Genomic DNA, 27251 nt, shown 5'->3' on the forward strand with positions numbered 1-27251 from the left:
GCATGTACTCCAGCTGGGTCTTATTTTGGATAACTGAAGAACAGTTGCTAGGAGAAGGCAGAAAGACTTTTTTTATTCTATTGAGGAAACTTGTACAGGTTTGATTGCTCCCTTTTTGGGCTGGTTAATGCATTTTAGTGTTTGGTTCAAAACAATGTAAGCAATTCATTATGGTGCCCAGTTAAGATGACAGCTCACAAAAAACAGACTCCAAACTCCAGCACATTAGCAGACAAAATATTGTTTCTGTCTTCCTAAGCAAAAATGTGCTAAGCTGGATCATGATCCTGGAAAAGTAATTAATTTCACAGAGAGTTTATACAATGTTTGTGTCTCTTCTTGTGGGTCTACTTGCAAGATTGATAAATTAGAGGCCACATCTAATGTAAGCCTCGATGTTTTGCAAAGTTCTGAGCAGCCCTGGGTTTGAGTCTGCTGTTGTTGATGAGCAGGTTACACCTAACCCACAAAAAGAGCTTTTCTGAGGTAATTTAAGCCAAATCACTTTTGTCACTTTCTTGCTATAGTTTTTTTGTGTTTTGCTGTCCTTATTAAATTTTAGTCTCCTTGAGAACTACCAAATATTTCAGGCTTCTAAATATGTAAACATAGAATCTGAATTTCATCTAACATTGATTTTCTACATTTATAACTGTGTTGACTATAATGAGGTTAGGGTTGAGATGAGTGAACAGGCTTATGTGTCAAAAGTATCAAAAATATGAAACTGTCCTTGCAAGAAGGGGGAGTGTGAAGAAATTAATCATCTATAAGAGCTTTCAAACAACAAAAGGTCTGAAAATATGAAGAGGGATAAAAAGAGGCACAAGAAAGGTTGTATTATTTATTAATGACAGGGGTTTACATATTGCAATAATACATATTTTGGTAAAATATGCAAACAAAATGAGCCAAGAATTTACGGGAGTAGGGCTATGTAATCCCCAGGGGTTTTGGTTAAATTTGTTAGAAAAAATTTTACCAAGCACAGAGACTGGAAAAAAAACCAATCCACGTATGTAACTTAGGTACATGAAACAACTTATTGCTCATATACACAAGAGAAAGTAGGGGCAAGCAGGCTATTAAGTGAAACTCTGATAAGTTCATGGTGCAGTCAGCCAAGGAATATCTGCTGGGTAAGAGGCTGTCATCAGGGAAGTGTCAGCTTCCATGGCACCTTGAAACAATCTGACTTCCAGTCTTGCTGAGCTATGGTCTTCATGCCCTTTGCTTCTTCTCTCAAGTGTTCTCATATCTTGTCCTGCCAGTGCTTTTCTTCTGAAAAAGCTTTAAACTCTGGCTAAATGGCAGTGACACAGCAACCTCTTCGCATCATTCACTGTTTCTGCTCTCCTCTCTTGGCTGCCAGGAGCTTGTGGACTTTCTTGCCCACTGAGTGCATTTTTGGCTTTCAGTAAATAGGCATGGATGGCCTTTGGTCTTGGATGGCCATGTCTCTGTTGCAGTCAGAAGTGTGACATTTCAGCCTACTCTAATCCAGTAGTTTCAATGCTGAGAACAGCAGCATACAGCTGCAGGGCACTGAGCTCTAAGATAGAGCAGGTGTGGGTCTGTTCTGCTTGTGCTGAAAGCAGATATGAATTTATGGGGGAACAGGGAAGAAGGCTGTGAACTCTACTAGCTTTCCTTCATGGGGGGCATGTTTGAGATCACGAATGTGAGCTAATTTCTCTCTATGCCTTTTGAATGATGATCTACCTCCAGTTTATTTTTCACTGAGCACACAGCATAATTTCATCTGTCATGGTTGCAAACAATGAATTCCCATCATTGCTGGAGAAAGGAACGCAGTGTGCAACAGCTACATGGTGTTTGATTGAGTGTAAGAGCATCCCTAGTGCTTGTTGACTGACTCAAACCTGTGGGGGATTAGATCAAAATGTACAAAGAATAAAGAGCTATACAGAACAACACAGCCACCCCCAAATTTGGGCATGATCATGGAAAAACATCCCATGAAGTTACTTGCTACTAGATATAAAGGTTTTAATCCCATGTCACAGGTCTGAACATTATATTCTGCACTGAGAAGGTGGCATTGTTTTTTTTAGCCTTCCTCACTTCTTCATTCTTCCCCGTTCTTCATTAAAACCAGATTTCTGATGAGTTTGGTGTTGGTGCATCCAAGTGATAAAGAAACAGCAATGATCCTGTGAATTTATGCATTTTAACTGTATTTGTAGTTACTTGTTCCTCTATTTGTGTACTAGCATGGACAGATGGGAGGAAGGGACTAGAATGCATCTCGTACATGGCAAGATGGAGATGCACATATTCAGAAATCAGGGGAAGACAGATTACTGCTGAGTGAACAATGGCAGTATAAATATAAAGGCTTTGCCCTATATATTTTAGTAGTGTTCTCAACTTAAATAAAGCCTTCATTAAAATTTTAAATGCAGCAGAATTTCCCAGCAAGCATGGGCAGAGGATCTGAAGTTCCAGGCCTGCCTTTGAAGCTGATGTCCTCTGTGGTTTCATTATGTCTGTTGGGCTCTGGGAGTTCCCCGTTGGCTCACGGAAGGGACAATATGTGCAGACCTGTGAAAAGGTCATTTGTGACACATGGTTTAATTTGTAACTTTAAGCACATCCACCCAAAGAAAGGCAATGTGACCATCTTTACAGGCATGTAATACTTGCAGCAAGGTGTGCCTGAAGCACAAAGTGTTGTTAAAGTGCTGAGGGTAAATGACCAATCTGTGACTTTATGCTTTTGCTTTTCCAGGCCATTGAAAACTTTGCAATGACAGTAAAAACAACAGCACAGATGCTACAGACCTTTGGAACAGACTTGGCAGAGACTGAACTTCCCAACGATGTGCAGTGCACAGAGGAGCTTCTCTCCTCACACACCGAGCACCACAGCAAGCTGAAGGTGATTGTTGCCCCACGATGGCTCCAGCAGTGTAATACATGAGCTCTGATCTAACAAAATTTTCTGCCTTCACTTGGCAATCCATTGTCTGGAAACCACTGAAGAGGAGGACAGACACCTGGGTTCAGGAGATCAACTTGATTCAGCTGTGGAAAAGGACATTTTACAGTTCAGGAATGATAGAATAGGATGTGTCACTTCCACTGTGTGAGAGGGAGTAATGGGATCACGTCTGGAATAGACAGGCTCTTGATGAAGAGTTCATCAGAAAGGATGGACTTGTACATTGGAGCAGAAACAGAGAACATCTGTGAGGATAGTCAGGAATAGACAGAATGATCTAACTAGATGGTGACTGTTGCTTTGTTTAAAAAAAAAGTTGGGGGCTAGTTTGGCTTAGCAGAGTAAGTATCAGAAGTAAATATTACTGCTGTCAGCAAATGCCTTAGGTTAAACACAAGATTAAAAATACTACTTAAGCTATATTAGCACAAGAACAATTTTTATGTTCTTATGCGGTGATGTGGGGATTCGTCATCTGACAAGTTAATGTTTGAGCACCTTTGTCTTTTTTATTGCTCATCTTTCATGCTGGGAAGACACTTCTGTGGATGACTTCTTATAGCTGATGTAGTATGGCTCAGCATGGCACAATGTTATTTGAGGAAATTCCATTAAGAAGTGCAATGTCTCAGCCCAGTCTCTCAGCTCACAATCTACAGGATACATTAAATTTATGGTAGAATAATTTATTCTGCAAGTGGCCTGGTCAGATATGCAATCTACTGAGAAACTACTCTATTCCTTTTCTCAGAAATAGATGTACTTTTCAAAGTTAAAAAATTTAGGTCTCTGCATTTGCTAGAAAAACATATCACCTTTGGTAAGCATTTATATTTTGTTTCAAGCATTTTGTACCTATGAAAGAATCCTCCTTTATCATTACTCTGTTGTCACCTAAGAGATATGAGTGTCGTTAGATGTACGTGAAATTTGGTTTTTGGCTTGTTTTTTTGCCCTCAGGATGAGCTGAAGCTAGCAGTGAAGCAGGGGGCCACTTTACTGACATGCATCCGGGAGCCAGTCACCCGAAGTGCCAACAGCAAACTCAGTCCAGATGAACTGGAAAATGTGGCCACAGTGGAAAGGTCAGTGGAGCTAATTACCTTGTGCAGCTTGCTAATTTATTCCTAGGAGATGCAAATGTAATTTAAATCATTTAAATATGCAGGTTGTAAATTACCACTGGTTCACATACTCAGGATTTATGGACAGGTAAGTCAGAGAAGGGAATGCTTAGAGGAAATGACTTGATTAGACTGCCAAGGCAAGTTCAAACAAGTCCTGAATTTCTTGGTAATTTTTGGTCAGACCACTAACTACTTGGCTGAAGATTCAAGGTGGGACTTATTTTCTCCATAACATGTATGTCCTCCAAACTTCTGTACCTGGCTAGAAAGTAGCACCTGAGTCTCTGTGAGATGAGTGGGTGATGTGCGTGTGAGTGTCTGTGGAAACACTGGGGGAGTAGCAGATGAAGATGATACCTGAAACATGTGAAAAATGTGTGTCACAGATCCAGAGGTATACAGAGAGAGAACCTCCTTTTCCTTCCTACAATGCTAGGTATTACCATAAAGCTTTTAGTCACCATGTAGAAGTTTCTGCTGTGCCGTGTGATGCAGAGCAAAGAGAAATGCCGTGCTAGGGTTTCAGTGTGTCTGCATTCACTGGGAACAAAGGTGCTAAAAGTAAAGCTGAGCTGATATTTTTCACTGAATACTTTAAAATCCTTTGAACAGTCATCCCAAAGGAATTTGTGAATTCATCTTGAATTCAACGACTAGCTTTGATTAAAAAAAGTTTTCCAGGGACAGACTGAAAAAAGAAACTTGTTTTTGAGACAAATAGGAGGGAGCTAGTGGCACTTGCCCCAATAACATGATGATTTCATGCATGACACTTGATGACTCCAGCATGCACTGATCCCTTATCTGCCCAAAGAATACCCATCTATTGAAATACAAGATATTCAGAGAACAATTCCTTTTCATTTTTTCTACTTGTTTAAAACTGTTTTACTTTGTAATTAATGGATCATTGAGAAACTGTGAGGATGAATCACTAGCCTGGTGTCAGATATTTTACTGAAGATATGACACCTTGAGAGTAATGCCTTTGCAAATAAATGTTTCATCATTTACACAAAGTAAAACAATGCCCATGGGAGTCATTATGAGCTCCTAATCTATTGCTTTTAATGGATTGGGAAAAATTATTTAGTCCTTGCCTATTTCTGAAGGGTGAAGAAAACTAACAAGTTGTAGCATTCTGGTTTAATCATTCCATAAAATAATAATTGCATCATATTCAATCTGCATATTTTTGGGATGGATTATCTTTGAAGCATTGCGTGGAAGCTAGGGAGTGACAGCTGCCCTTGGCTGCCAGCACATGGAACAACTCTGAGTCCCTCTTGCATATCAGGAGGCAGGACTGTAACTGCCACAGTAGATCCATGTAGTTGTCACTGATCTGTGACATTCATCCCTGTCCTACTGCAAATTTCATTCTCTTTTGCTTATGAGAGAGTTGGCACAGAGCCCTCTTACATAAGTTTAGGGCTCCCCACCATTTGCTGCTCTGCTTTCTGCCATCAATTACTGTAACTTAAAAGAAATTAACTATAGGAAATAAGTACATTCTATTCATTATAATTTCTTAACAGGTTGTTGGCTCAGTTGGATGAAACAGAAAAGGCTTTTGATCAATTTTGGACCAAGCATCATCTAAAACTAGAACAGTGCCTGCAGCTTCGACACTTTGAACATGATTTTAGAGAGGTATTTCTTTGTTCATGCTGTCTAGCCTTCTCTGGTAAATAAGGTCCAATTCTACCCATACTTAGAGTATACCAGCAGTCCAAAAAGGAGGTTGGGAGAGAAGATCGTTATGCAATAGGAAATTAATATTCAAACATTAAAGTCTTGACACCTTTCAGATGTCTTACAACGCTTGAGTAAGGCACAGTAGGAAAGTGCCAGACTGTGAGGGCAAAATGTGGAACACCAATAAGTAAATTTACCTTGATAAATAATTTTGCATTTAGGTGTGAAGTTATCAAACATCAATTCTTCTGTGATGGTAAGTCACCAATTCTACCAGAGTAAACGGAATACTTTAATCTGAAGAAAAAAAGAAAGCCCCATCTGTCAGCCCAGAGACTGGAGTAATACAGATTCTGAAGTAATATAAACTCTGAGTTATAGGTTGTCAAAACTTTGTGGGTCTAATTAGTGAGAAGCAGGGAAACTCTTTGGAGAATAGTTGGTTGTTGATTTATTCCTTGGATTTTCCATTTTGGAACAAACTGAAAGACTAAACTTGAGATGCAGACTCTTCTCAGAGATGTAGGTGAATGTTTCTTGTAATTTTTATCAGTATCTTGTGATGGGGTTTTGGGTGGGTTTATTTTGTTTTGGTTTATGTTTCTGTTGCTGCTGTTTTTTAGGTAAAATTGACATTGGATAACCTCATGGAAACACAAGCAGGTTTTGCTGATATTGGAGACAGTGTGACTCGAGTTGAGAACCTCCTCAAGGAACAGAAACATCTGGAAGAGAAAGGACAGGTTTGCACTCAATTTAGTATTCTAGCTGCTGCAGACATGGTATTCTAGACACTTACCACTGTCCTTTTTTTTTTTTGTCCAGATTTACCCTCTTCTCAGAGTCATTACTTTAAATTGCAAAACACAGATCTTAAGTTCCAGAAGTCAGGGTTGTTCAGACCCACTAGTTCCATTTCATTACTCAGAAAGCTAGGGAAAAGAGCAGGGAGAAACTTGTATAATGAATGTCCCCAGTATGTGAGAAAGCAGAAGTGGGTTCCATAATCTCAGTGGGCAACCTGTTCCAGCATTAGTCACCCTCACAATAAAAAAATGCTTCCTGGTGTTCAGATGGAACCTCACAAGTTTCAATGTACTCATTGATATGGAAGTTGGCCTTCAAGGTAAAAATAAAATAAGACATATCAGCTATATTAATATTCCAAACCTTTACCCCCAGGCTACAGCAGGGGTTACAGAGAAGAATTGTCCTTATTAGGCATGTAATTCTAACTTTGGATTTTTCTCATTAATTTCACAGGAACCTTTGGAGAAGGCCCAGTCTCTGGCTCTCCATGGAGAACAGCTCATCCAAAACAACCATTATGCAGTTGACTCCATTAGACCAAAGTGTGTTGAACTCAGGCGAATTTGTGATGACTTTACCAATGAGACCAAGAAAAAATATGATATTTTGGGAAAGTCTCTTGAGCTGCATAAGCAGTTAGATAAGGTGAGTGAACCTTCTCAGATAACAGCTCTGGCAAAGTTCTATTAAAAATGAAGGATTTTATTAGCTCAGGTAATTATGCTGAAGAGAAAAAATTGTGTTTGGTTTTTCTCCATTTTGTTCAGTAAATGTTAGTATAAATATTGGAGCTTTGCATTAGTTCAGCAAGTTCATTTCTGCTTATGCTGATGGGGTGACTTGTGGGCAGGAACTATGGGCAGGCACACTATGAGTAACATTGATCCCCTTTTAATGATGTGTTAGGGCAAATCTGTTTTTCATAGAGTAGAAGAAACAGCTGACAACTTGGACTGTCAGTGATGATAAGTCCTTCTTCCCCCACTTTTCCTTGAAGGCAAGCCAATGGTGTGAAGCTGGAATCTACCTCTTAGCTTCCCAAGCTGTGGACAAGTGCCAGTCACAAGAGGGAGCTGAAACTGCACTCGTTGAAATTGAGAAGTTCTTGGTAACAGCTAAGGAACACCAGCTCTCCAACCCGAAAGAGTTCTACAATCAGTTTGACATGATCCTCACCCCTGAAATAAAGGTAAAACCCCTCAGATGTGCATATGCTCACTTAGAAGTGAAACATTTCCGTTTGCTTTGTCCATGAAAGTGTACTGGGCTATATATTTGAGTTTGCTGAAATATACCTCTTTCCCTACTCTAAAAGGGCACAGAGGTCAGAATTTGTGGCGGTAAGTTTTACTCATAAGAGCAGTCATGCAACACTTAGGTCATTTTCCTCAGAGCGGTGCTAGAAACACTGCTTGAGTCACCATGTCTTGGTCAGAGAAACTGTGATCTGGGCAGGATGCAAACTGCAGCACAGTGTGATCTTCAGCTCTAGTCTGAGTCTGGTAGTACAAGTCCTTTCTTCACTCACTCAGCTTAGCACTGACAACCATTTGTTGTTTGCCTTTTCTTTGTCCAGGCCAATGCCCAAAGAATTGTACAAAAACTCGAAGATGTGCAAGAAATGTTTGACAAGAGGCAAGTAAGTCTGAAGAAGCTGGCAGCCAAACAGACCCGGCCAGTACAACCTGTTGCTCCACATCCTGAATCTTCCCCAAAGCGAGCATCGCCAAAGATTACCAGACCAGCAGCAGTAGGTAGGCCATCAGCAGCTGCTTTCAGACTCACAACAATGTTTTGTCCCCATGGTCATGTTTGATTTTTGTTATCAGAATGAACACTTGAATTTGATGTGCAGTGTCAGCCTCATAGGTCCAGCTAGTAAAAATGATTATGGAATATCTCTCACTGCAAACATACAAACAAGGGTGAATAAAAAAAAGCCACGAGGTTTCTCTTCCTAGGTCTAATCTACAGAGTACATTTCCAAACTGTGTCTCAGTGTGTCTAATCCTAATTCTCAAATACCCACACCAGAGTAGTCAATGCAAGCCTGCAATGCAAGTATGTGAACTTCTTTTATATTGCAGATAATGTAATATGAATATTTGGCTTTCAAGTGTCATAATTCCTCAAGTTTCAATCAGATACTTGCAAAATTAAGGGTTCGTTAGTAAGTGACACTGACTCATTTGTGAAATTTTTGCTTTTCCCCCTCTACATAGATGTTAGTTCACTTCCTACCTTTCACTTTCTAACTTGCCCTCTGCTAACCATAGAAGTTGAACATTGGTTCTGTTTGGAAATTACTGAAAGTTCCTGATTTGAGGTTAGCATGTGCATTTAGCCAAGGTATCTGTATTCTGCAAAAGGAACATGGCTGAAGATAATTTGAAACAGTGTATCCTGGGGACCAGCCACCCTGTGCTTGGTGGCAGGAAGAGGTCTTCCCTTTGTAACCTTTAGGGCTGTTCAAAAGGGGAACCTTTAGTAAAAAGCCTTAAAAAACCCCTCTAACTTGCATGAAGAGCATTTAATAAACTGTTTTTTCAACAGGAATCTTCCTGATGAGATGGATGGTCAGTAGCCTGACCATTTTGCTTTCTAGGCATACTAGCAAAAAGTCACACCAATGCCCCTGTTCTCCTCTGCTCCCCAGCATTCATTCTTTCTTCCAAAGGAAAATAATCTTTTTCCCATTCCCATGCTGGTTTGACATCTGTACATTTTTCCCCCAAACCACATGCTAGCTGTGTTTTTTATGTACAGTTCCTACCTCAACTTTCAGCTTCTCTTTTAGTTTGAGGCAAGCTGAGAACACAATGCCTGTGAAGAGGTCCTGCTCTGCCACACACACATCCTCCAGCACTGTGCTCCCCTCTTGCACTGGGGTGGGCAGTCAGTTTGCTGGAGTTGTGATTTGCCTTGAAAACTGAGTAAACAGACTGCAAAACTGTAGTAGTTCTTTTTCCATTGCATGAGCTAGAAAAATGCAGGGAGCTCTGGAGATCACACAGCCCAGTCACCTGCTCCAAGCAGCACTAATGCCAGCATTCATCAGATATCTCACTGCATGGCCACTAGTGCTGAAGCAAAGGAAGTTGCAGAAAAGGGAGTTATGGGGTCAGTAGGTCAGGACCAGTTAGTTCCCGTCAGTGGCAGCACAGTTTCTGGATGACTTTTACCTACTGTGAAACTGCATCTTCAGGCTAAAAGCTAATCTTGCCATTCTGTTTATGCATGCAGTCCCTTGAACTGTTTCTTGAACTTCTTTCTTGTAATTTTAGCACATTTGCAGATTTTTAAAAGAAATTATTGATATAGATAGAACCTTATAGGACAGCCACTGGTTTATGACAGTGCTCTAAGTTTTGATTCTTGCTCATACAGCCCATCCCACATACCATCAGCTCTTTCACAGAAAATCATGAGATGCTCCCTTGCTCTGTCCTTTGAATTGCAGTTCATAGTTACACAACCCAATACAGGAAAACTGTGTGACAAGGCTTAGCCTTTAATGTCCTGTTGCAAAATGATAGGTAGTTGAAATTTATTTTTAAATGCTACTCTGGTTGTGAGGAGTTGCAAAGTACAACCCAGTTCCGTTCAGACATTGATAAGCAGACTCTGCCGTTTCATTCAGATTCTGGGAGGTGACTGACCAAGAGTACCTCTGTGCAAAGAAACAGAAGTACCTGAGGATCTGCACCTCATCCAGGGACTCACAGTCAGTGACTTTAACAGCCATGAATAGTACATGTATATTCACATATTCTCTATGAATCACTTTGGTGTTATCCAGTTATCTGCTACAGGGAATCATACTTTGAAATTCCTGAGCGCCCTTTCCCTCAGAATGCCACAGCACTTGGCAAGTACTGGTCAGAATTTTAACCTCTTTTTTCAGAAAGCAAACTGAAGCAAGATAAACAGAGGAATTCACCAGGTGTTTCACAGTCTGACTCTGAAACATGTCTGAGAATAGAAATAGGGACACTGAGTCCTATTCCAAGCCTGAAAATGAGGCTGTGAAATTCTGCTCTTCTTTAAGCTACTCTCTTTTGGACTTTCCTCTGTGTCCTTTCTTCACATTCATGGCATCGATGCACAATCAGCATTTACTTATGGGGAGAATTTATTAAGCAGCATCTTGGAAACTGAGAGAGGCTTAGAGCACCTTCTCGAAACAGGTTTTGTAACTCATTTGTCATATTTTACCCAGGACATACCTGAATATTTCTAAAAGCTTGCAAAATAGAATATGACAACAGGAAAATACCATGTTCCTAGACTGTGTAAATAGAAAGGCAAGCAAAGGCAATAAAATGTGGTAAACAGAAATAGAAGACCAGAAAGAAAGGCTTTTGTCCCCAGGCAGTAGAGTGACAATACCATGGCAGTACTGGGGTGGTTGGTCTGTGAAAGGAAAAGAAGTTACATTTGTTCCAGAATAGATTTTGTTTTTTCTTCCTTGCTGACTCTCCATTTTCCTAACAGGGAGCAGTAGGGAAAATTCAGTCCAATTACAGGTGCTAATGGAAAAATCTTCACGGATATGAAGGCACAGACATTAAATACCCCATTATTGTAACTGTCAGACTCTCCATTTTACATGGACAAATACGTAGGCAGAGATGGATTTTCTTCACACAGGCATAACTGATACCATGTCTGAGAGAAAGGGCAGGTTTCTGTTGGGGAAATGACTGTCACAGTTTCATGTGCATGTCCTTTTGGTTTCTGGTGACTCTCAGCAATCTTTTAGCTCAGTGAAGATCCAGAATGGCAGCTCAGAATTGATTCTCCTTTGGTAAATACTTTTCTCTGGGTCTGGAAACTCTGAAGAAAAATTTTACATTAATCATAATTTTGCTTGATGGTTCTGGTTTCACAAGTGGACTTCCATATTTTGCAGGGACAGGCCTGTTCAAGCCTGAAGTACTAGTTCTGGAATTATTGTGAAACTGAAAAGTCTGTGGCAGCTGTATTTGGTGCATTTTTTAGCTGTGAGAACTTGATTAAATATTATTCACAGATCAGCCCTGAAAAGGCAGAAAACTCTGTTGACCTTTTTATAATAAGAACCTTGAAAATATTTAAGTAGTATATATGATACCTTATTTTAAGGAGAACTCCATTTTCTCCCAGAGGAAGCTGCTTGAATTCTAATAGCTAAATTTGTCCCTGTGTCTGTTGGGAGGAAAGAAGTGGCACTTGATAGGGAAATATTTTTGCTCTGATTCACTTTTGAGGGCATAATTTTTGACGATTTGACTACATATTTGTTCTCTGCATTTCTATGCAAAACTCTTTAGCATGGAGTGAATTGGAATAGGTCCACAGAGTCAAACCACACAGTCTGTCAGACACAATGAGATGAACTACAGAACTGTAAAGGATAATGAAAGCAATTAGAAATTACTGCAGTTAGCATTTGTCTATTTTCATTTGCTTGTAGTTCTCCCAAAATCTTACTCTTTGAAATGAAACTTTCCCATAGGCTATTCCCTTCAACCTCATACGTTCTTGGAAAGTTTCGGTAAAAAATGATTTGGCCATCTCAGTGACCATGGTTAGGAAAAATATCTTGCTTTAGTTACCTTTCTGACAAGAGTTGGAACATGGCAGCACAAAGTGCTATAAAATATTCACCTAGAGAGTTCTTTGTGGGCAACATAAATGTGAAATACAGGAGCAGAGATGTCAGAATTTCTGTGAGCTTGTTAAACAAATAACATGTTTAACAGCACATTGCACATACAAAGTCCATGACTCACCATGCAAGCATCTAAGAAGGCCAACTTGGAACACAAGATTCATAGGGGGGAAAACACAGCTGGAGCCTTTTCAGTTCTTTAAATAATAAAATTTAAGTGGGTTCCATCTCAGTTAAATGTATACAACTGCTCATTGGATCCAGTCCAGCATTCCTAACAGTCACTAGTGCATAACACTCACTAACTAATAACATCTGGACAGAGGATAAAGGAAAAATTTCTTGCAAGAGTCTAGGGATGTGTGCAGGGGAAGTGAAGCTGTGGAGAGATTAGCTGACTCAGAAGAGATGGTGTGTGTGACTCATGAATGGCTTGAGAAACCACTAGTTTGTCTGGTTCAGTATATTTCTATAAATGAAGTTGTAAAAAGGAAAAGAGACTTTCAGTTTTGTGGCTGTGGGATTGCTATTACACTTGGGCCAGTCTGAGGAAACCAAGTAGTGTCTCCTTGTAGAAGAATATTCCACATCCAGGAACCTCTGTGCTTCTTATATCAGCAGATTTTCAGGAGGCTTGACAGAAATTTTGCCAGAGAGAAGTCTAAATTATATTGTCTAAGAATGGCAAAGTTGTTCTGCCCAAAGCCATTAGGTGACAAACCATAGCTGCTCTGGTGTTTCTTTAGCTGCCTAAACATTGTTTTGCCATCACCAGCATTCAAAACATCAATTAAGCCACTAATTATCTTCAAACTTGTGTTCCTGTTGGACAGCATGAGCAGCAAGCCCCAATAAAGTTTAGCACAGTAGTTATTTCCATGCTTGTTCTTTCCAAAAGAATTCAATTCTGCTGTTGGTGATGAGTGAGAATGCACAAACCCATACAGAAAACAGATGGGAGAACATGATGGGGGAATTCCCCCAAACCTGAATGTGAAGTGTGGTGTTTACTTGAGGGGGGCTTGGAATATCTTACAGGTGCTCAGTATGTATTGTAACCCTTGGCTACGGACTGTGTCTCTTGCTAGCAAATGAGTTACACTTATTCTAGCAGGAGCTAACTTAGGGCCATTTACCCAGGTGAACTAATCCAGCTGTCTCTGAGCACCTGGGAGCTGCCCACAGTTCTGTCTGTCCCTCAGTCTGTCCTTCACTGGGGGATGTAGCCCCCCCTGTAAGAGACCAGCGCCTGAGAGATGGTGCCTGTGTCCTGCCACAAAGGAGCAGGGGGAAGAATGAGTGAAACCACAGCTTTTTCTCACAAGCTGCACAGCAAGTTTTCCTCACTGAATTTATTTCAGTCTTAGAGGGGTGGAGAGACTGCAAAGCAAAACAGAGCACATGAGTCTCGGTCATTTTCTAGCAGCTTTGGGGACAGTACAGCCCACTTCACCATTTGCTGTGGGCTAAATAACACAACAGTTGTTCCATACTTGTCATACAACTTGTTCATAAAAAAACAGTAAACAGTACTAAAGCCCCATTGGAAAAGTGTAGTGGTGCTCTAGGTGAATGCAAGTGACAGACCCAAATTCTGCTTTACAATGCCCTTTGCTTTAAAAGCAGTATCAAGCAATTAAAATTATTAATGAATTCAAAATGAAATCATCATTTTGTGTCATCCAGGGGAGTACTGTGAAACAATAGGATGAAAACAACTCTGAAACCGTGCATACATTAGATCATTTCTAGTTCTCCTTTGTTCCTGTGCCTTTATTCTTTCAGAAGGCAGTTCAACATTGTAATTTTCAGCTTCTTCAGCAAGACAGTACTGACTTTGAAACAGCCAACTGTACTGAATTCTATAAGGGAGTTTCCCTTATATTTCCAGTTCCACAGTAATTATTGCAATAATAATTGGCAGGTATTTGGGCTGTTTCTTTCTGTACTGCTTCAGGAACTACTTAAATGCAGTGACATGTAACAGTCTCAGACTATGGGCCAGTCAATGTCTGAAAAATTCTCCAGAGTATAACCAAAGCAGCTTGTTTCCTGTTTTCACTTCATTTCTGGGTCTAATTGGAAAGAGAAGTTTGCTGTGACAATATGAATCAAATTCATCTCTGAAACAGACTCAGTTGAATTTGACTGCTTTCTTATCTAGTACCTGTCTCCTTTTCTGAAATATGTCACACTGAAGAAGCCAAGACTCAGATTGTGAACTGACCTGAGAAATTTGCTGCTGGATCAAGGAGCACCTGCAGTTTGGCTTCTTGTGAATGAATGTGTCATCTTTCATTTAAACTGCACTGTGCTCTCTTTCCTGGATCACCTGGAGCTGTCTGAGCTTGCAAGTTGTGATCCAGACATCAAAGTTGTAACTGATTTCCACTTTTTCTGCTGATTGCTTTCAGCAAGGGTTTTCACACCAATATCAACCATCCCTTCAAGCTACAAAATTTTCTGAATAATGAATAAGCCAAACAACTTGGTATTGCTGATTATGCTCTTCTAAGTGAAAGTCCTCATGTTTTCTGAAGTTATTTCTGTTTCTTCCCTTAATTTCCATGACATATCCATAAAAACTGTGAATTACATTGCAGAGCAATCCAAGGGACTGAATTGTGATTTAGAGAGGGCAACTAGACATTGGCAGCATATCTAGGGTATTCAGGTGTGGGTAAGATGATGAAAAAATGTCTTGGTGGCCAAGTCTTAGCTCTATTTTCTTAATGCTGATTTTTCAAGGTATAAATATGATGTAGCTGGGAGAAGCTCCAGGAGATAATAGCTTTTAGTGTAGTAAGTCTGATCATAGCCTGTTTTGTCATGATGGTGGTAGGTGAGACTTTATGGCTAAATAGAATCTCCAGGGTGCATCAATACAGAAAAGGGTGAATTTGCTGACACTTATAGACACTTTACTCAGAGATTCATGAGAAAACACATCAAAGGACCCATTTGAAAACTTACTAAATGTTCATGTTTTGCCAACAGTAGCAGTCACCCTCCCAGCAGATTAGAAAGGCATGAAGAAGTTTGACAATCAGGATCAATAGCTTCCATGTGCTGCATCTTGCATCATTTTGTTCCCTTCGTTCCAAAATGTCAGTACATCTCTTTTTGAATGAAATAAAAATACCTTTGAGAGAACAAATACTACTTCAGGGAAAGCTTGCTTAGGGATAGGAAAAAGGTATTTGTTGAAAGTAGTGTTCAAAATCAAAACAAATCCCCTGCTGTATAATCTGAAAGAGTGATGGAAGAGCAAAAAAAGAGACATTTGCATTTCAGCCCAGTCTTGGGAAGCACAAGAATTCTTTACCAGTTGATTATAGCTGCTGGTGATTGCCAGATTTCACTGTTCCATTGAGGAAACTTTCTAGTATGGAGTCATTGTGAGGAGGTAACAGGCATGAAATGGGCATTGCCAAGTCCTTATGTCATTCAGCATTGGATAAATCCAAGAAGATTTAGGGAAGAGTTTGAGACAGGCTGCTTTAATTAATTCTCTTCCCAGCTCTGTGATAAGGCTGTTGAAAAGACATAGGCTGGAAGAAATGTCAGCTTCCATTATTATAATCTGGGAAACTGATATGTTGTCTTTTTAACTGAATATAATTTGGGGTGCTTCTATATGCTTCTTTTTGCCTTTTTAAAAACTACTTTAAAAGAAGAATGCAAAATGACAAGGGCATGTGAAACTTTGTTAAGGTGTTTCTTTTAAAAAAGTATTCAGACCTCTCCTACATCAAACCTTTGATACTAGGTCCTCCTCATTCAAAGAAGTCTTCATCTTTTTTACTGTATCCCTCAGCTTCTCCCAAAGAAGAAAAAGTTAATGACTATCAAGACTCTCAACACTTCAAAACATTAAACTTGGTGAAACTCTCTTAAACAAAATGTTGCCAGATGCGTTTGAAAACACCGGCTTTTATTCTTAGAAAAAGTGCTTCTTCAATTATAAAGTTTTGCCAGAATAAAAAAGAAAAGGACTTAACCTCAATTTTGTTCTTTGTTGCCTGACCCAGATTCTTTCAGCATTACATCTGGCTTTCATACATGTTTTCACCCATGACATGAATGGCTGCCCATAACAATTCAGCAATGAAGAAAAGAAAGAGTGCTGTTGGCCTTGTACTTACATGTACTGTGAACTCATTACCAATTTAAACAAAGATAAAGCTGTAACAGATATTATTTTCTACTCAAGCCAAATGTATGATTCCCCTTCTCATAGTTCAGTCTAACCCTTTTCTTTGGACAGCAGGCTCAGCACAGTTGGTTTTGTTAAGGATGTCCAGTAGCCTCAGGCACCTCAGTGGCAGCTGGGCCTTTCAGAGCCTGCAAGGGCCACCAAACCTGACACAACAGGGCATATTCTGAAATAATATCCTCAGATTCTCTCCTTACACACCTGTTGTTGTGCCTTGCTGAACTCATGTGATTCCTCTTTTGAGAGTTATTCATGTAATGAAACCTTACAGGGAACAATCCAACACCAATCAGCAAACCATTACCAGAATTAAAATTCCATGGGAACCCACACAAGCAACACCATGCAAGTGGCAATTACCCAAGTTGGTACAGCTGGCTAACATTTTACCTGTGCTGTCCTAAAGATGGTTTTCCCAGGGGAAGCCAAACCAAAGTAATCCTTTCAGTGTGGAGCTGAAGAAGCCACTTTGTGACATAGTGCAGCACTGAACAAGGGGACCCATCCCTTGTTCCACCCAGTCCATCACTGCTCCAGCACAGCTCAGTTCTCTAAGCCAGGCCTCATTTACCACTTTGCTCATTGCTTTGATTAGAAAGTAGAATTTTAACTTTTAACACATTTTCTAACGCTACCTTCTTTTTTACTCTTTCAGCTACCAACAGGAGGTCTACAGAAATTTCTTGCCCTCCAAAGACTGTTTCAGAAGTAGAGTTATCAAAAAAGAAAAGCATTAAGAAGACAAAAGGTGGAATTAAGGTAGGATTACCTATAATTTGGGGACATCCCATATTGTGAGAGAACTCAAAACCTGAAAAATATAGATTTACATACCTATACTTGGAATTTAAAAAAAAAATTGGAGCACTGCTAACTTAACTCTCTGATAAGGACAAGCTACTTTAACCCAACTTGTCTGTTATCCACACCCCTGACTTGTTCATACATTCCATCTTTATTCCTCTAAAGCTGAAAGCAAAATGACATGCAGTTCATTTTCTGAAATGGCCGGCTCAGCCCACAACTTCAGCAATAAGCACAGAATAAGACAGTTACCCGCAGGAACATACAGGTGGTCTCCCCTTTGCCTAAACTCACAGAAAGTGACTTTGGAATTAGTTTTACTCTCATCAGCAATGCAGATACTCATTTGCATTTCTCCCATGTAGTTAGGTGTATGCAGCAGTGTGGTATAGGATTTGTAAAACATCCATTCAATACTTTTTAAATCCACTTCCTATGACTACACTGCAAATTATGCCCCCTCCCTATCCTCCCATTGTTCTGATAATAGTTCAGAGGACGATAGTTCATTACTGGATTCCATCATTATCATCGACCAGCTAAATAATTTAGCAATATAGAATGTAAGAATCAGCCCTTAAAAATGAAAGTGCTCAGGAAGTTGGATTCTGCTGGGATTTAGATATTGGCTTGGATTAACAGCAAACTCAGCAGATGGGTTGTTTAACTGAATTTGAATAGATTGACTTTTCAGTAAGAGCAAGTAGTGCTTGCTGCTCTTAAAACTGCAGGCAAAAGGAGGAAAAGCCTGCTTAAAACGTGCCTGGAGAGCATTTGAAATGATCCAACTCTGCAAGACTGGACAAGGGAGTGTGTAAGTGTTTATCAAAACAAACACTGGAGCTGGGCAAAAGCTCTGTTTCAGCCTGGGCATGGGCTCTGCACAGGTCCCTGTGCTCAGCACTGCCTCACCCAGCACTGCTGCTGGGACACAGACACTTCCCAGAGGCACACAGAGGATTCCCACATTTCTCCACAGGACATTCTACAAAGAACTCTGGAAATGTGAAGTCTTTGGGTTGGCTTCAGACAGGAAAAATAGTATTCAGGAGTCTAAGGAACAGATTATTATGCCCATAATTATCTACACAAGGAGATAATTCCCCTTCTGTGCTGCAAGAATATAATGACTTTGCCTGGAGTAAGGAATGCCTCCATGCCAACACTGAGCAAAGATGGAGAATATAAATAGGAGATGTTTCTGCACATCTAGAATTCAATTATTTGAACTTGTCTAATGACTTTCTAGGTTAGGTAGGATCTGGTTTTTATTCTTTCAAAGAGTTAAGTCCTCTAAATACAAGCATCAGTTTTAACATGTCCTTTTCATTCAGATTGAAGTGATGCATGAAGCCAGTCAAGGAGGATCCAGCAGAGTCCTGGTGACCAGTGAAAGTGATGAGAACTTGTCAACAAGGAGGAGGTAAGGCTGCACATATGAGCCACAATATTTTTTTTTCTTCTTAGAATGCAAACTGCTGCATTGTAGTACGTTCTCTATAACCTCTTTGAAGTTAACCAAGATTAATAAATAATTAGCAATAATGAAGTCACTGAAATGCTCACAGCCATGCATTTATACCGAGTCTATCAGATGAAAGAGCAAATAAGAGTTATCTTTTGTTCGTGTTGGGGCTTTTTTACAGGTTTTTTTCTCTTAGAAGCATTAATTACAAAATTTGAGAAAAGAAATCATTAGAATAAGCCTTGCATGTACTTACAAAAAAACCTGCTTTTAAAAGATCCTCTCATAGTGTTCAGAATATTCACATTTGACTATATACCTCTGAGGGGCTTCTGGGTTTTTTAACTGCAAGCTCAAGTTACTGCAAAAGCTTGAGAAAAATATTATTATCAATGCATTCTAAAGCACCAGATACTTAAATCATTTATTTCAACAAAAATTATCAAGCAACCCCAATTTTAGCTGAACTGCAGTTTCTAGGCCAAAGGGAACAATTAAATAAAAAACCCCAGAAAACAAAAAACCCACAAAAAATTCCCCCTGCAAGAAGCCAAATGCCACAATCCTGACTTAATTTCCTTTGTTCTCTTCTTCACTATCATTTAGATAATTCGTGCTTTAGTTATTCCCCTGTCTTATACACTGCAGTTACCTGATGCAAATGATTGCATTTGTAAAAACCCCAACTTGGTACATTATGTCAGACAAATTGGAGAGACATACAAATCATAATTATCTGAATTTAATTATACCCTATGAAAATACCAGGTCTGGTCCCCAGACCATCAGCTACTTTTCCAAAGGTGCAAAGTATGATCTGAAATCTTGTGTAGACAGATACACATCTCCAGGGGAACAGGCTGCCTGAAGAGAACATACAAATTATAACATTAACAACAGGTTCAGCTTCTAATACCTGGCAATTTTATACAACTTTAGACCTAGAAGCTTGGTAAACAAATTTGTGAGTTCTCTCATTTCTTGGAAACACCAATTTTGCTTTTTGCACACACGGGGGCGGGGGGGGGGGGCGGGGAATGAGGGGCACTTTGAAGTCCTCTTGTAAAAGAGAACTCAGAACAACACTTAAAAGTATCAGAACTGATCCTGTCAGTTACAAAGAAAGCAACAAGAGATATTTACCTTTTCTGTATTCTTAGGTTTTTTTAAAAGAAATAAGTCTGTTTATTCAAAACAAATTTTACAAAACAACTGTCTTTCTGTGGTACAGAGCAAAGTTTAAGAATAAATATTGAATACTTTGTATAAAAATTAGTAATATCAAAGGGAAACTGATGCAAACCAAACAAACAGATAAAAAAAAATAGCATTAAATATTCTGTGCAACAATGTCAAACTCTTAATGAGGAGTGTCCATTCAGGCTGATACAGTTTTATTTGAAGTAAAACCTATCAGCCCTGCATTGGAGCACTGAGACTATTGTTAAAAAAGATTCCTGATGGAAGTGTACAAATGTTAATTTGTGTTTAGAACCAGAAAATATGAAGTTCTCAATGTCTCTTCTATTTTTTGAAAGGAGTGCCTTCATGCTTTCCTTTTTATTCAACAAGCAACTTCTTTTCACTGCAGCAAAAGAAAATGCATACTGCAAACATCAAGGCCCTTTTAAGATTAAGAAACAATCCAAACAAAGCTCAAACCAACTGTAAAACAAAGTATTTCAATTGTCAAAAGTGATTTTCAGATAATGGCAACTACATTTAAGCAGCATTTTAGATGTTAGCTAGTTTAAGCTACTTAAAGATTACTTTACTTTTGCATGTATGAGTGAAAACAAATCCCAACACGCAGATATGCTGGAAGACTATAGTCTTACTAGCACATTTTGGTTGCATACTGCATATGAAGACCCTCTTTCCCTTCAGTGAACAGGGTGGCTTTTCTAGCAGTGCAGTTTTGCTGTGCAGCTTTGTTGATTTGAACGGCTCACAAGAAGTCAGAAATCTGATGAATCAGCTTTCCTTCAATATCCAATACTTTCTCTATACGTGCATTTTTTTCTGTATGCAACAGGTTATAAAGATCTACATCCCCAGTACTATTATCCATTTGTTTAGTCAAGAAAGGAATTGGATTTGTTCCTTCTGAAGTATAGCTGTTATACTCGTCAGTCATTCTGACACTGATAAATTATTTCTTTGTCAGCTCTTTATATGCCCAATATTTGGGACCAGTTAGGAATCTTATTACCTTCCTTCTGCAAAACCAATGATAGAAAGTTACATGTTTGACTTAGTTCCAGTAACTACCTACCCTCCATCTAAACAGCTTAGAGAACAGTCAGCAATCTCACTCCTGGATTCTGTCTGCACTGACAGATGCCATTATCCATTCAAACCAGAAAACCTGCAGCACAGCTCCAAGAGCAGTAGCAGTTAGTTATACAAAGTTTACTACTCACAGCTTCAAACTAGCAAGTCCTGTACAGCTGCCACAGGTTTGGCAATTAGCAACTAAGATATCTGTCCTGAGAGTCTGTGGAAGCACCATGACTGAGCTGTGCAAGGACTGCAGGCAGCCTACAACTCTGGTTCTCTGCAGTATCTTTATGGCACCACAGGACAACTCATGAGGGCTGCAGCCTGCACATCACTTAGCTCTGTTTTGGCTTACAAAGCACAGGCATTTTGTTCCTTTGCAAGTGATACTAACATTGAGATATATTCAAGGTACAGGGGTTTGTGGACACCAACAACCCTGAAATTATAAAGACAATTTTTTACTTCAGGAGAAATATTTTAGTTATTATGATTTGTGTACTGAGTTTGTGTGAATCACCATCTCCCTATCCCTTCAATGGAAAGTCAAAGTTTGTAGAGAAAAAATCCTCCCTCTCTGTTAGTACAAGCATGAAATTTTGGTTTTTTTAAGTCTTTAACTAGCTCTAAGTAACATTGCGGGGGACTTTCACTTGCTTTTCACCTCTAGAATACTGGAAAACAGAAGCATTATTAGAAGAAAACTAACTTAACTTATTTGCTTATTAAAGGTTAAACTTTTTAAATGTGCTGATTCAGTTTTCAGAAGACAGAGAAATATTAACCCAACCAGTCACATGAGTGGTATTTGGTTTTTTGTAGCTTCAGGTTCTAAAGGGGGTTCCTTTGTTATTTAAAACCACCAAGTCAGAGGGCATCCAAACACTGTTTCCCTATTTTAAAGATTTAGGCAGCTTTGAGAAAACAATTGTAGCAGGTCTTCATTTCCAGCACTCACTATTTGTCAGCTGTGCAGGTCCAGACTGACTTTGTATGAAGCACTGAGAAATGGTGAATATTTGTAGAGAGTTTACACTACCTTAAACTACTGTGATAGCCTCATTCATCAAGTCAGAAGTTCCACTTTCCTCATGCTTTGGAAGGTCTACTCCATTCTGATACAACAGGGGGTTTTTTGCCACATGCCTTAGTTCACATAGCTGTTATAAAAACCATCAAGACTTACTGACAAGTTCAAAGAAACAGATATTTTCAACAAGCATTTCAAAGTCTAGAAGTGAAGTCCGTTATAGTTCACTTATAATCCAGACTTGCATCCCTTGAAGAGTGTAAAAAAACAGGCTACAATGTAAAAAGTTGAAGTACAACAAGAGAGCTATTCCAATGAGTCTCTGAACAGAATCTGGGACCCTGGGACCATCTTCTTCCTCTCTGCCCACCCCAAGTATTCACATATAAATTTTACCTCTTTCCATGTTTACATACATTTGAGATAAACACCTAAAATGTTGTTGCTCTGTCTTGGCTCAGTGGATCTTCAATGCAGATATTCAAGTATTAAGAAAACGCAGCTGAACAAGGATACGTGTCCACATAATACAGTTTACAGAGAAGCACAATATTGACTAGTCTGCAGTACATTCTACCCCAAATCCCTGAAGTAATCTTTTTAACATTGGGATCTGTAGCCTGCTTCCAGAGCTGGCGAAGATCATCTACATGTCCATGAGATGTCATCATCTTGTCATAAATGCAGGGATGATACGGAGCCTTTCCTTCCCCAGAAAAAAATACATGATATTGTGGTACAATTCCCATTTTATTGGCACAGAGACCCATGAAAACATCATCTATATAAAGACTTGTATTCAGAGTCAATGAAGCCTCATAAACTTTAGCTGCTACATCATTTGATACTACATATGCAGCTCCTGCTGTGTAGTCAGGGTAAGAGGGCCACTGGTACATTTCATATGGAACATAGTATTTGCTACTCCTGTCTCTTATGGGAGGGGATCCACGATGGACTCGACCAATCCAGAGATCTTGAGCACCCATTTGTGTGAGGCTTTGGAGATAAGCAATGAGATTTGGCATATGGATAAATATGTCATCATCTGCAGACATAATGAACCTGGCATGAGGACAGTAGGCATTCACCCAGCTAAACTGCAAAAGCAATTTAAGAGTAAGATTGTGAAAAGTATCCAAGAAGTCTTGCTGGATCAAATCCTGGTATTTCTGGTCTTCCAGCTCAAGTTCTCTTTGCTGCTGTGTTTTCTGCAGATGGTGTGTTGGTCGTCCTAGAGCAAAAAGGGTTTTAATGTTGGCATTAAGCTGAGAATGAACATACTTCTCATTACCCCAAGTTTGTCTAATTGCATCCCTTCGATGACGGTTTTCAGGAGAAGACTTCACAAACAGTAGGAGAAGGACATCCTGCTGCTGACATTTCTCTCTGTGGTTGATCAAGTACTGGTAGCTTGATACTCTGTTCAGGTTATCCCTGCTGATAGACAAGCTGTCATTCACAAAATGGTAGCTGTTTATGAGGTATCTGTACGAATAGGACTTCATATGGCTCACAATGTCATTATCAAATGGTACCCAAAAAATCATGAGACATAGGATGAAGCAAGTGGCACATAACTGCAAAAAATGGCATTTTCTGACTCTTCTGGGACTAATAAACATTCTGATGCAGTTTTTATAATCCTTATTCTTGTTCAGGATCAGTGTTTTTACAGTGCCTGTGTTTTAGTTTAAGAGCACAGTGTTACCCTTCAAGACCAGTGTCCCTTGTAAGGCATGATGTCTTTCATTCAGTATCCCTGTGAAGACAGCTTTGTTCACAGACTTCACAAGTCATCTTTCTCAAAAAACGTTTTTCTTTGATTGAAAGAACACAGGCAGTTTTGAAAGAAGAGACTTGCAGATGAGAATTTTCCCTTTGGGGCATCTTGAAGCAAACACTACAGCTCTAGTCGGAACTTCTAGTGTTTCTTTCCTTCATGAAGATGAACTTCTGCCAATTCTGAAGGGGGAGAGGAGAAAAGTTTAAGTGAGCTGTTATTAACACATTTGGTTTTAGGTTTGGTCATGAAAATGAGCTGACTTCTCAGTCACTGCCCATCACCACCCACATACACACTCCTCAAAATAACAAAAAAAGAGCCGATTTGGCAGCAAGTCAGAAGCGGTCAGTGGCCCCGGGCAAGCTTGTGGAGGCCAGTGAGAGAGAAGATTGACACAAACACCTCTTTCTTAGAAACCCCCGCTGCCGTTAGCCGGCAGATGACAACCTCTTCAAATTCAACTAAGCCCGGAGAGCGCCGCTCGCTACAAACGGCCGGGTTTACAAACTGGCTTTTGGGCCGGCAGTCTGCCGAGCCCGGAGCCAGGCGGAGCCCTGCGGCTGCTCCCGGCCAGCGAGTGCCGCGCCAGCGCTCGGGGTCCCGCCCGGCCGCGCTCCGTGTCCCCGCCCCGCCGCCCCCCTGCCCGCACCGCTCCTTCCCCCCGATGGCCTCGTCCCGCACCTCGGTGGCCGCCAAGCCCCAGCCGGCCCCGCCGCCCCGCCCGGCCCCGCGGCCTGAGGGGAGCGATCGCCGGGCCCAACGGCCGCGGGGCGCGAGGGCCCGCCGGCCCGCGCCGGCCGTTAGAGCCCGGCCCCTCAGGGCACCGACGCACGGACACACGGACACACGGACACACAGGCTCTGCCCGGCCCCTCAGGGCACCGACACACGGACACACGGACACACGGACACACGGACACACAGGCTCTGCCCGGCCCCTCCGGGCACCGACACACGGACACACGGACACACAGGCTCTGCCCGGCCCCTCAGGGCACCGACGCACGGACACACGGGCTCTGCCCGGCCCCTCCGGGTACCCGAGCTACCGGGACACACAGACTGACACACAGACACACAGACTCACTGGCTCTCCCATTAGGCACCCTGCCACAGGTACACCTCTCGACACCGCTCACACAGCGCTACTGTCTCTGCTACCGGCCAGGGTTTAAGTGAAGAATCCAAAGGACAAAAAGCCACCCAAGTTCAGCCTTCTTGCCCTGCACGTTAAGATTTAGTTCTTGTAGCCGGATTTGTCTCTGCTGTATAATAAACAAGAGCAGCTTGAAGTAGCAACTACTTTTCATCCCATAAAAAGCCAAAAATAGTCGTCAAGCAAGAAGTGTAGGACTAGCACCATAAGGAATGTACATCCCACGAGCTAAGCACTTGTTGCATGGAAACAACCCCAGAAGCAAGAGAACACAAGCTATCGCTTTCAAGTCAGAAGTTACGTGCAATACAAATATTTTGAGACTGTTTTAGCCATCTGAAGTCTTGCAACTAGAATAGCATGATGAGAACACAACAGAGTATACAGTGATAAAGAGTACCTGGGGCAATTTTGTAGTGCTCCAGGAAGGGGACCAGCTGCTGAAAATGGAAACCATGCATTGGTGTACCCGAGGATTGCAGATTGCAATGCATAACAGAAAAGCTGTATGGGCAGTTTGGTGATTAAAAGTCAGTCAGCGCTTTTTATAGTATCAGTTTAAACCCTTTTTATTTTGGAAACATGAAGTGAAACAATGCACCTCAGAGTTATAAACTCAGCAACTTTACAATAGAACACTATTGCAAAGCTTACTCTTGTTTCAGATGAAGCACAGGGATCCAGACAAGCTGGAGTGTTGTAGAAATCCCAGCTTTTGGTGGTTCCTTTTGAAGGAGGGGGTCTGAAGCTACCAGGTAGTCAGGCTTTCACTCCTCTTAAAGCAGAGGAGTGAAAGCAAAGGGAGCATAAGGCAATCTATTTAACCACCTGAAGCAAAATTTACACAGGGATACTCATCACCAAATAGAACTTTTTAGATTACACTTGGATAAGAAGTTCGGGAAACAGTCTGCAATTGCCAAAGCCATCTGGTAAAAGGAGACAACAGTCAACACCACAGATAAAAAGGACTACAAGCTAGCAGTGAAACTAACCTACATGACAGTTATTCCCCACTAGGGAAAAAACCAGTCTCCAGAAAAAAAAACAAAACTACCAACAACACTCAAACCAAAGCCACACACCCACCAAAAAAATCCACCACAAAACACATCATGGAAACAGCTTTAAATATGGAGCAGGTAGCGGGGGACAAGAGGCATGTGTAGACTCAGTTTTCTGCTCCCTAGCACCCTTTCCTGAAGTCAGAGATACTGGAAAGAGAACTTAAAACTTTTCCTATGAGGAAAAAAAAAAGCCATAAAATTAACTGGCTGAGGGCTGGAACAGTCTGCTTGTCATTTCCTTGTTCTAGTTCAGTGGAAATAGATGAACCATAAGTAAGCAAAAGTTGTTCAGAATCCTCCTCAGAAAAATACCTCTCAGGTAAAACTTTAAAATGTGACTATGGATGAGTAATACTGATGAAATATAAGAAGATCTATACCCACTTGCCCATCTCTCTCCAAAAAAAGCATGGAGATGTGCACTGAAGTGCACAGGCACAAGTAGAGTCTCTTTGACTGTCATAAATTTTTATAGTCCATTTACAAGACCCAGCCTTTGGACTTAGTCATGTTGTCCTTCCCTTAACAGGAAAACAGGTTAAGACACCACAGGAGCTATTTGCTGCTATTCAAATTTCATCATTCCAGGAAAAGAAAGCAATCCAACTCATAAACATGTTCGCCCTAGCAAGAGGAAACACCATGGAACAGAGATAAAACCTTGCTCGACAGTAATTTTTCTGACCATAATTAAGGTGTTTTTCCTCTTGTTGTGCACTTTCTTACTTGTGGCTTGAAAGCTGTTAGATCCACTCTAACACTGGAGAAAGATTGTAAGAACCACGGATCCATACACAGTTCCTGTAACTGCCCCTCTTTCTGGCAGATTTAAGATTAGAACTGCCTGTAGTATTTCCCCCAGTTGCAAGTACTGCAGGCTTTTGCCATCCTGAAAAAATCCTGTCTTTGCTGAAGGAGTTTGTTATTTAACCTTTCAGTACTTCCACAAGCATGACTCATTGTAGCAACTGTTCACTGTTCTGTGTTTTGCATCTGGAATATATTCTAGGGTGAAAGAGGAGCTGGCATAGTTTGACTTGCAAACTCCATAGTTTGTAGAGTGACCACTATGGAAAAGCAAATCCTTTTGACTTTTGAAAAAAAGTCAGTATGAAATTTATTTCATGATAGAAGTAGAACAGTTTTGGAAAGTCAACAAAGGAGAGACAGACAAGACACATCCTAAAGAGAAAT

The 27251-nt window shown here is 40.5% G+C and overlaps 2 protein-coding genes and 1 long non-coding RNA gene across 3 annotated transcripts in view; 1 reads left to right on the forward strand and 2 right to left on the reverse strand.

Annotated features, from left to right (window-relative positions):
- The window catches only part of MCF2L2 (MCF.2 cell line derived transforming sequence-like 2), a gene marked incomplete at both ends in the record, with an annotated part of 130675 nt that overhangs the window by 36541 nt on the left and 66883 nt on the right, over nucleotides 1–27251 (forward strand). Inside the window, 9 exons of the mRNA XM_084212569.1 lie at nucleotides 2753–2902; nucleotides 3926–4050; nucleotides 5631–5745; nucleotides 6414–6533; nucleotides 7054–7245; nucleotides 7598–7789; nucleotides 8177–8354; nucleotides 17125–17228; nucleotides 18608–18696. Coding sequence (XP_084068695.1) covers nucleotides 2753–2902; nucleotides 3926–4050; nucleotides 5631–5745; nucleotides 6414–6533; nucleotides 7054–7245; nucleotides 7598–7789; nucleotides 8177–8354; nucleotides 17125–17228; nucleotides 18608–18696 — 1265 coding nt within the window. The remainder of the gene's footprint in view (nucleotides 1–2752; nucleotides 2903–3925; nucleotides 4051–5630; nucleotides 5746–6413; nucleotides 6534–7053; nucleotides 7246–7597; nucleotides 7790–8176; nucleotides 8355–17124; nucleotides 17229–18607; nucleotides 18697–27251) is intronic.
- The window catches only part of LOC311157721, a 38792-nt gene continuing 12455 nt past the window's right edge, over nucleotides 915–27251 (reverse strand). The window contains exons 2-5 of the long non-coding RNA XR_014616420.1: nucleotides 6435–6515; nucleotides 5988–6087; nucleotides 2806–3048; nucleotides 915–2565 (exon numbers count right to left, since the gene is read on the reverse strand). This is a non-coding gene — a long non-coding RNA (uncharacterized lncRNA). The remainder of the gene's footprint in view (nucleotides 2566–2805; nucleotides 3049–5987; nucleotides 6088–6434; nucleotides 6516–27251) is intronic.
- B3GNT5 (UDP-GlcNAc:betaGal beta-1,3-N-acetylglucosaminyltransferase 5) lies at nucleotides 21902–23850 on the reverse strand. The gene has a single exon (XM_084212570.1). The coding sequence runs from the start codon at nucleotides 23671–23673 to the stop codon at nucleotides 22537–22539; it is 1137 nt and encodes a 378-aa protein (XP_084068696.1). The 5' UTR covers nucleotides 23674–23850; the 3' UTR covers nucleotides 21902–22536.

Source organism: Fringilla coelebs, assembly GCF_963513975.1.
Source record: "Fringilla coelebs genome assembly, chromosome: 10".
Lineage (NCBI taxonomy): Eukaryota > Metazoa > Chordata > Aves > Passeriformes > Fringillidae > Fringilla > Fringilla coelebs.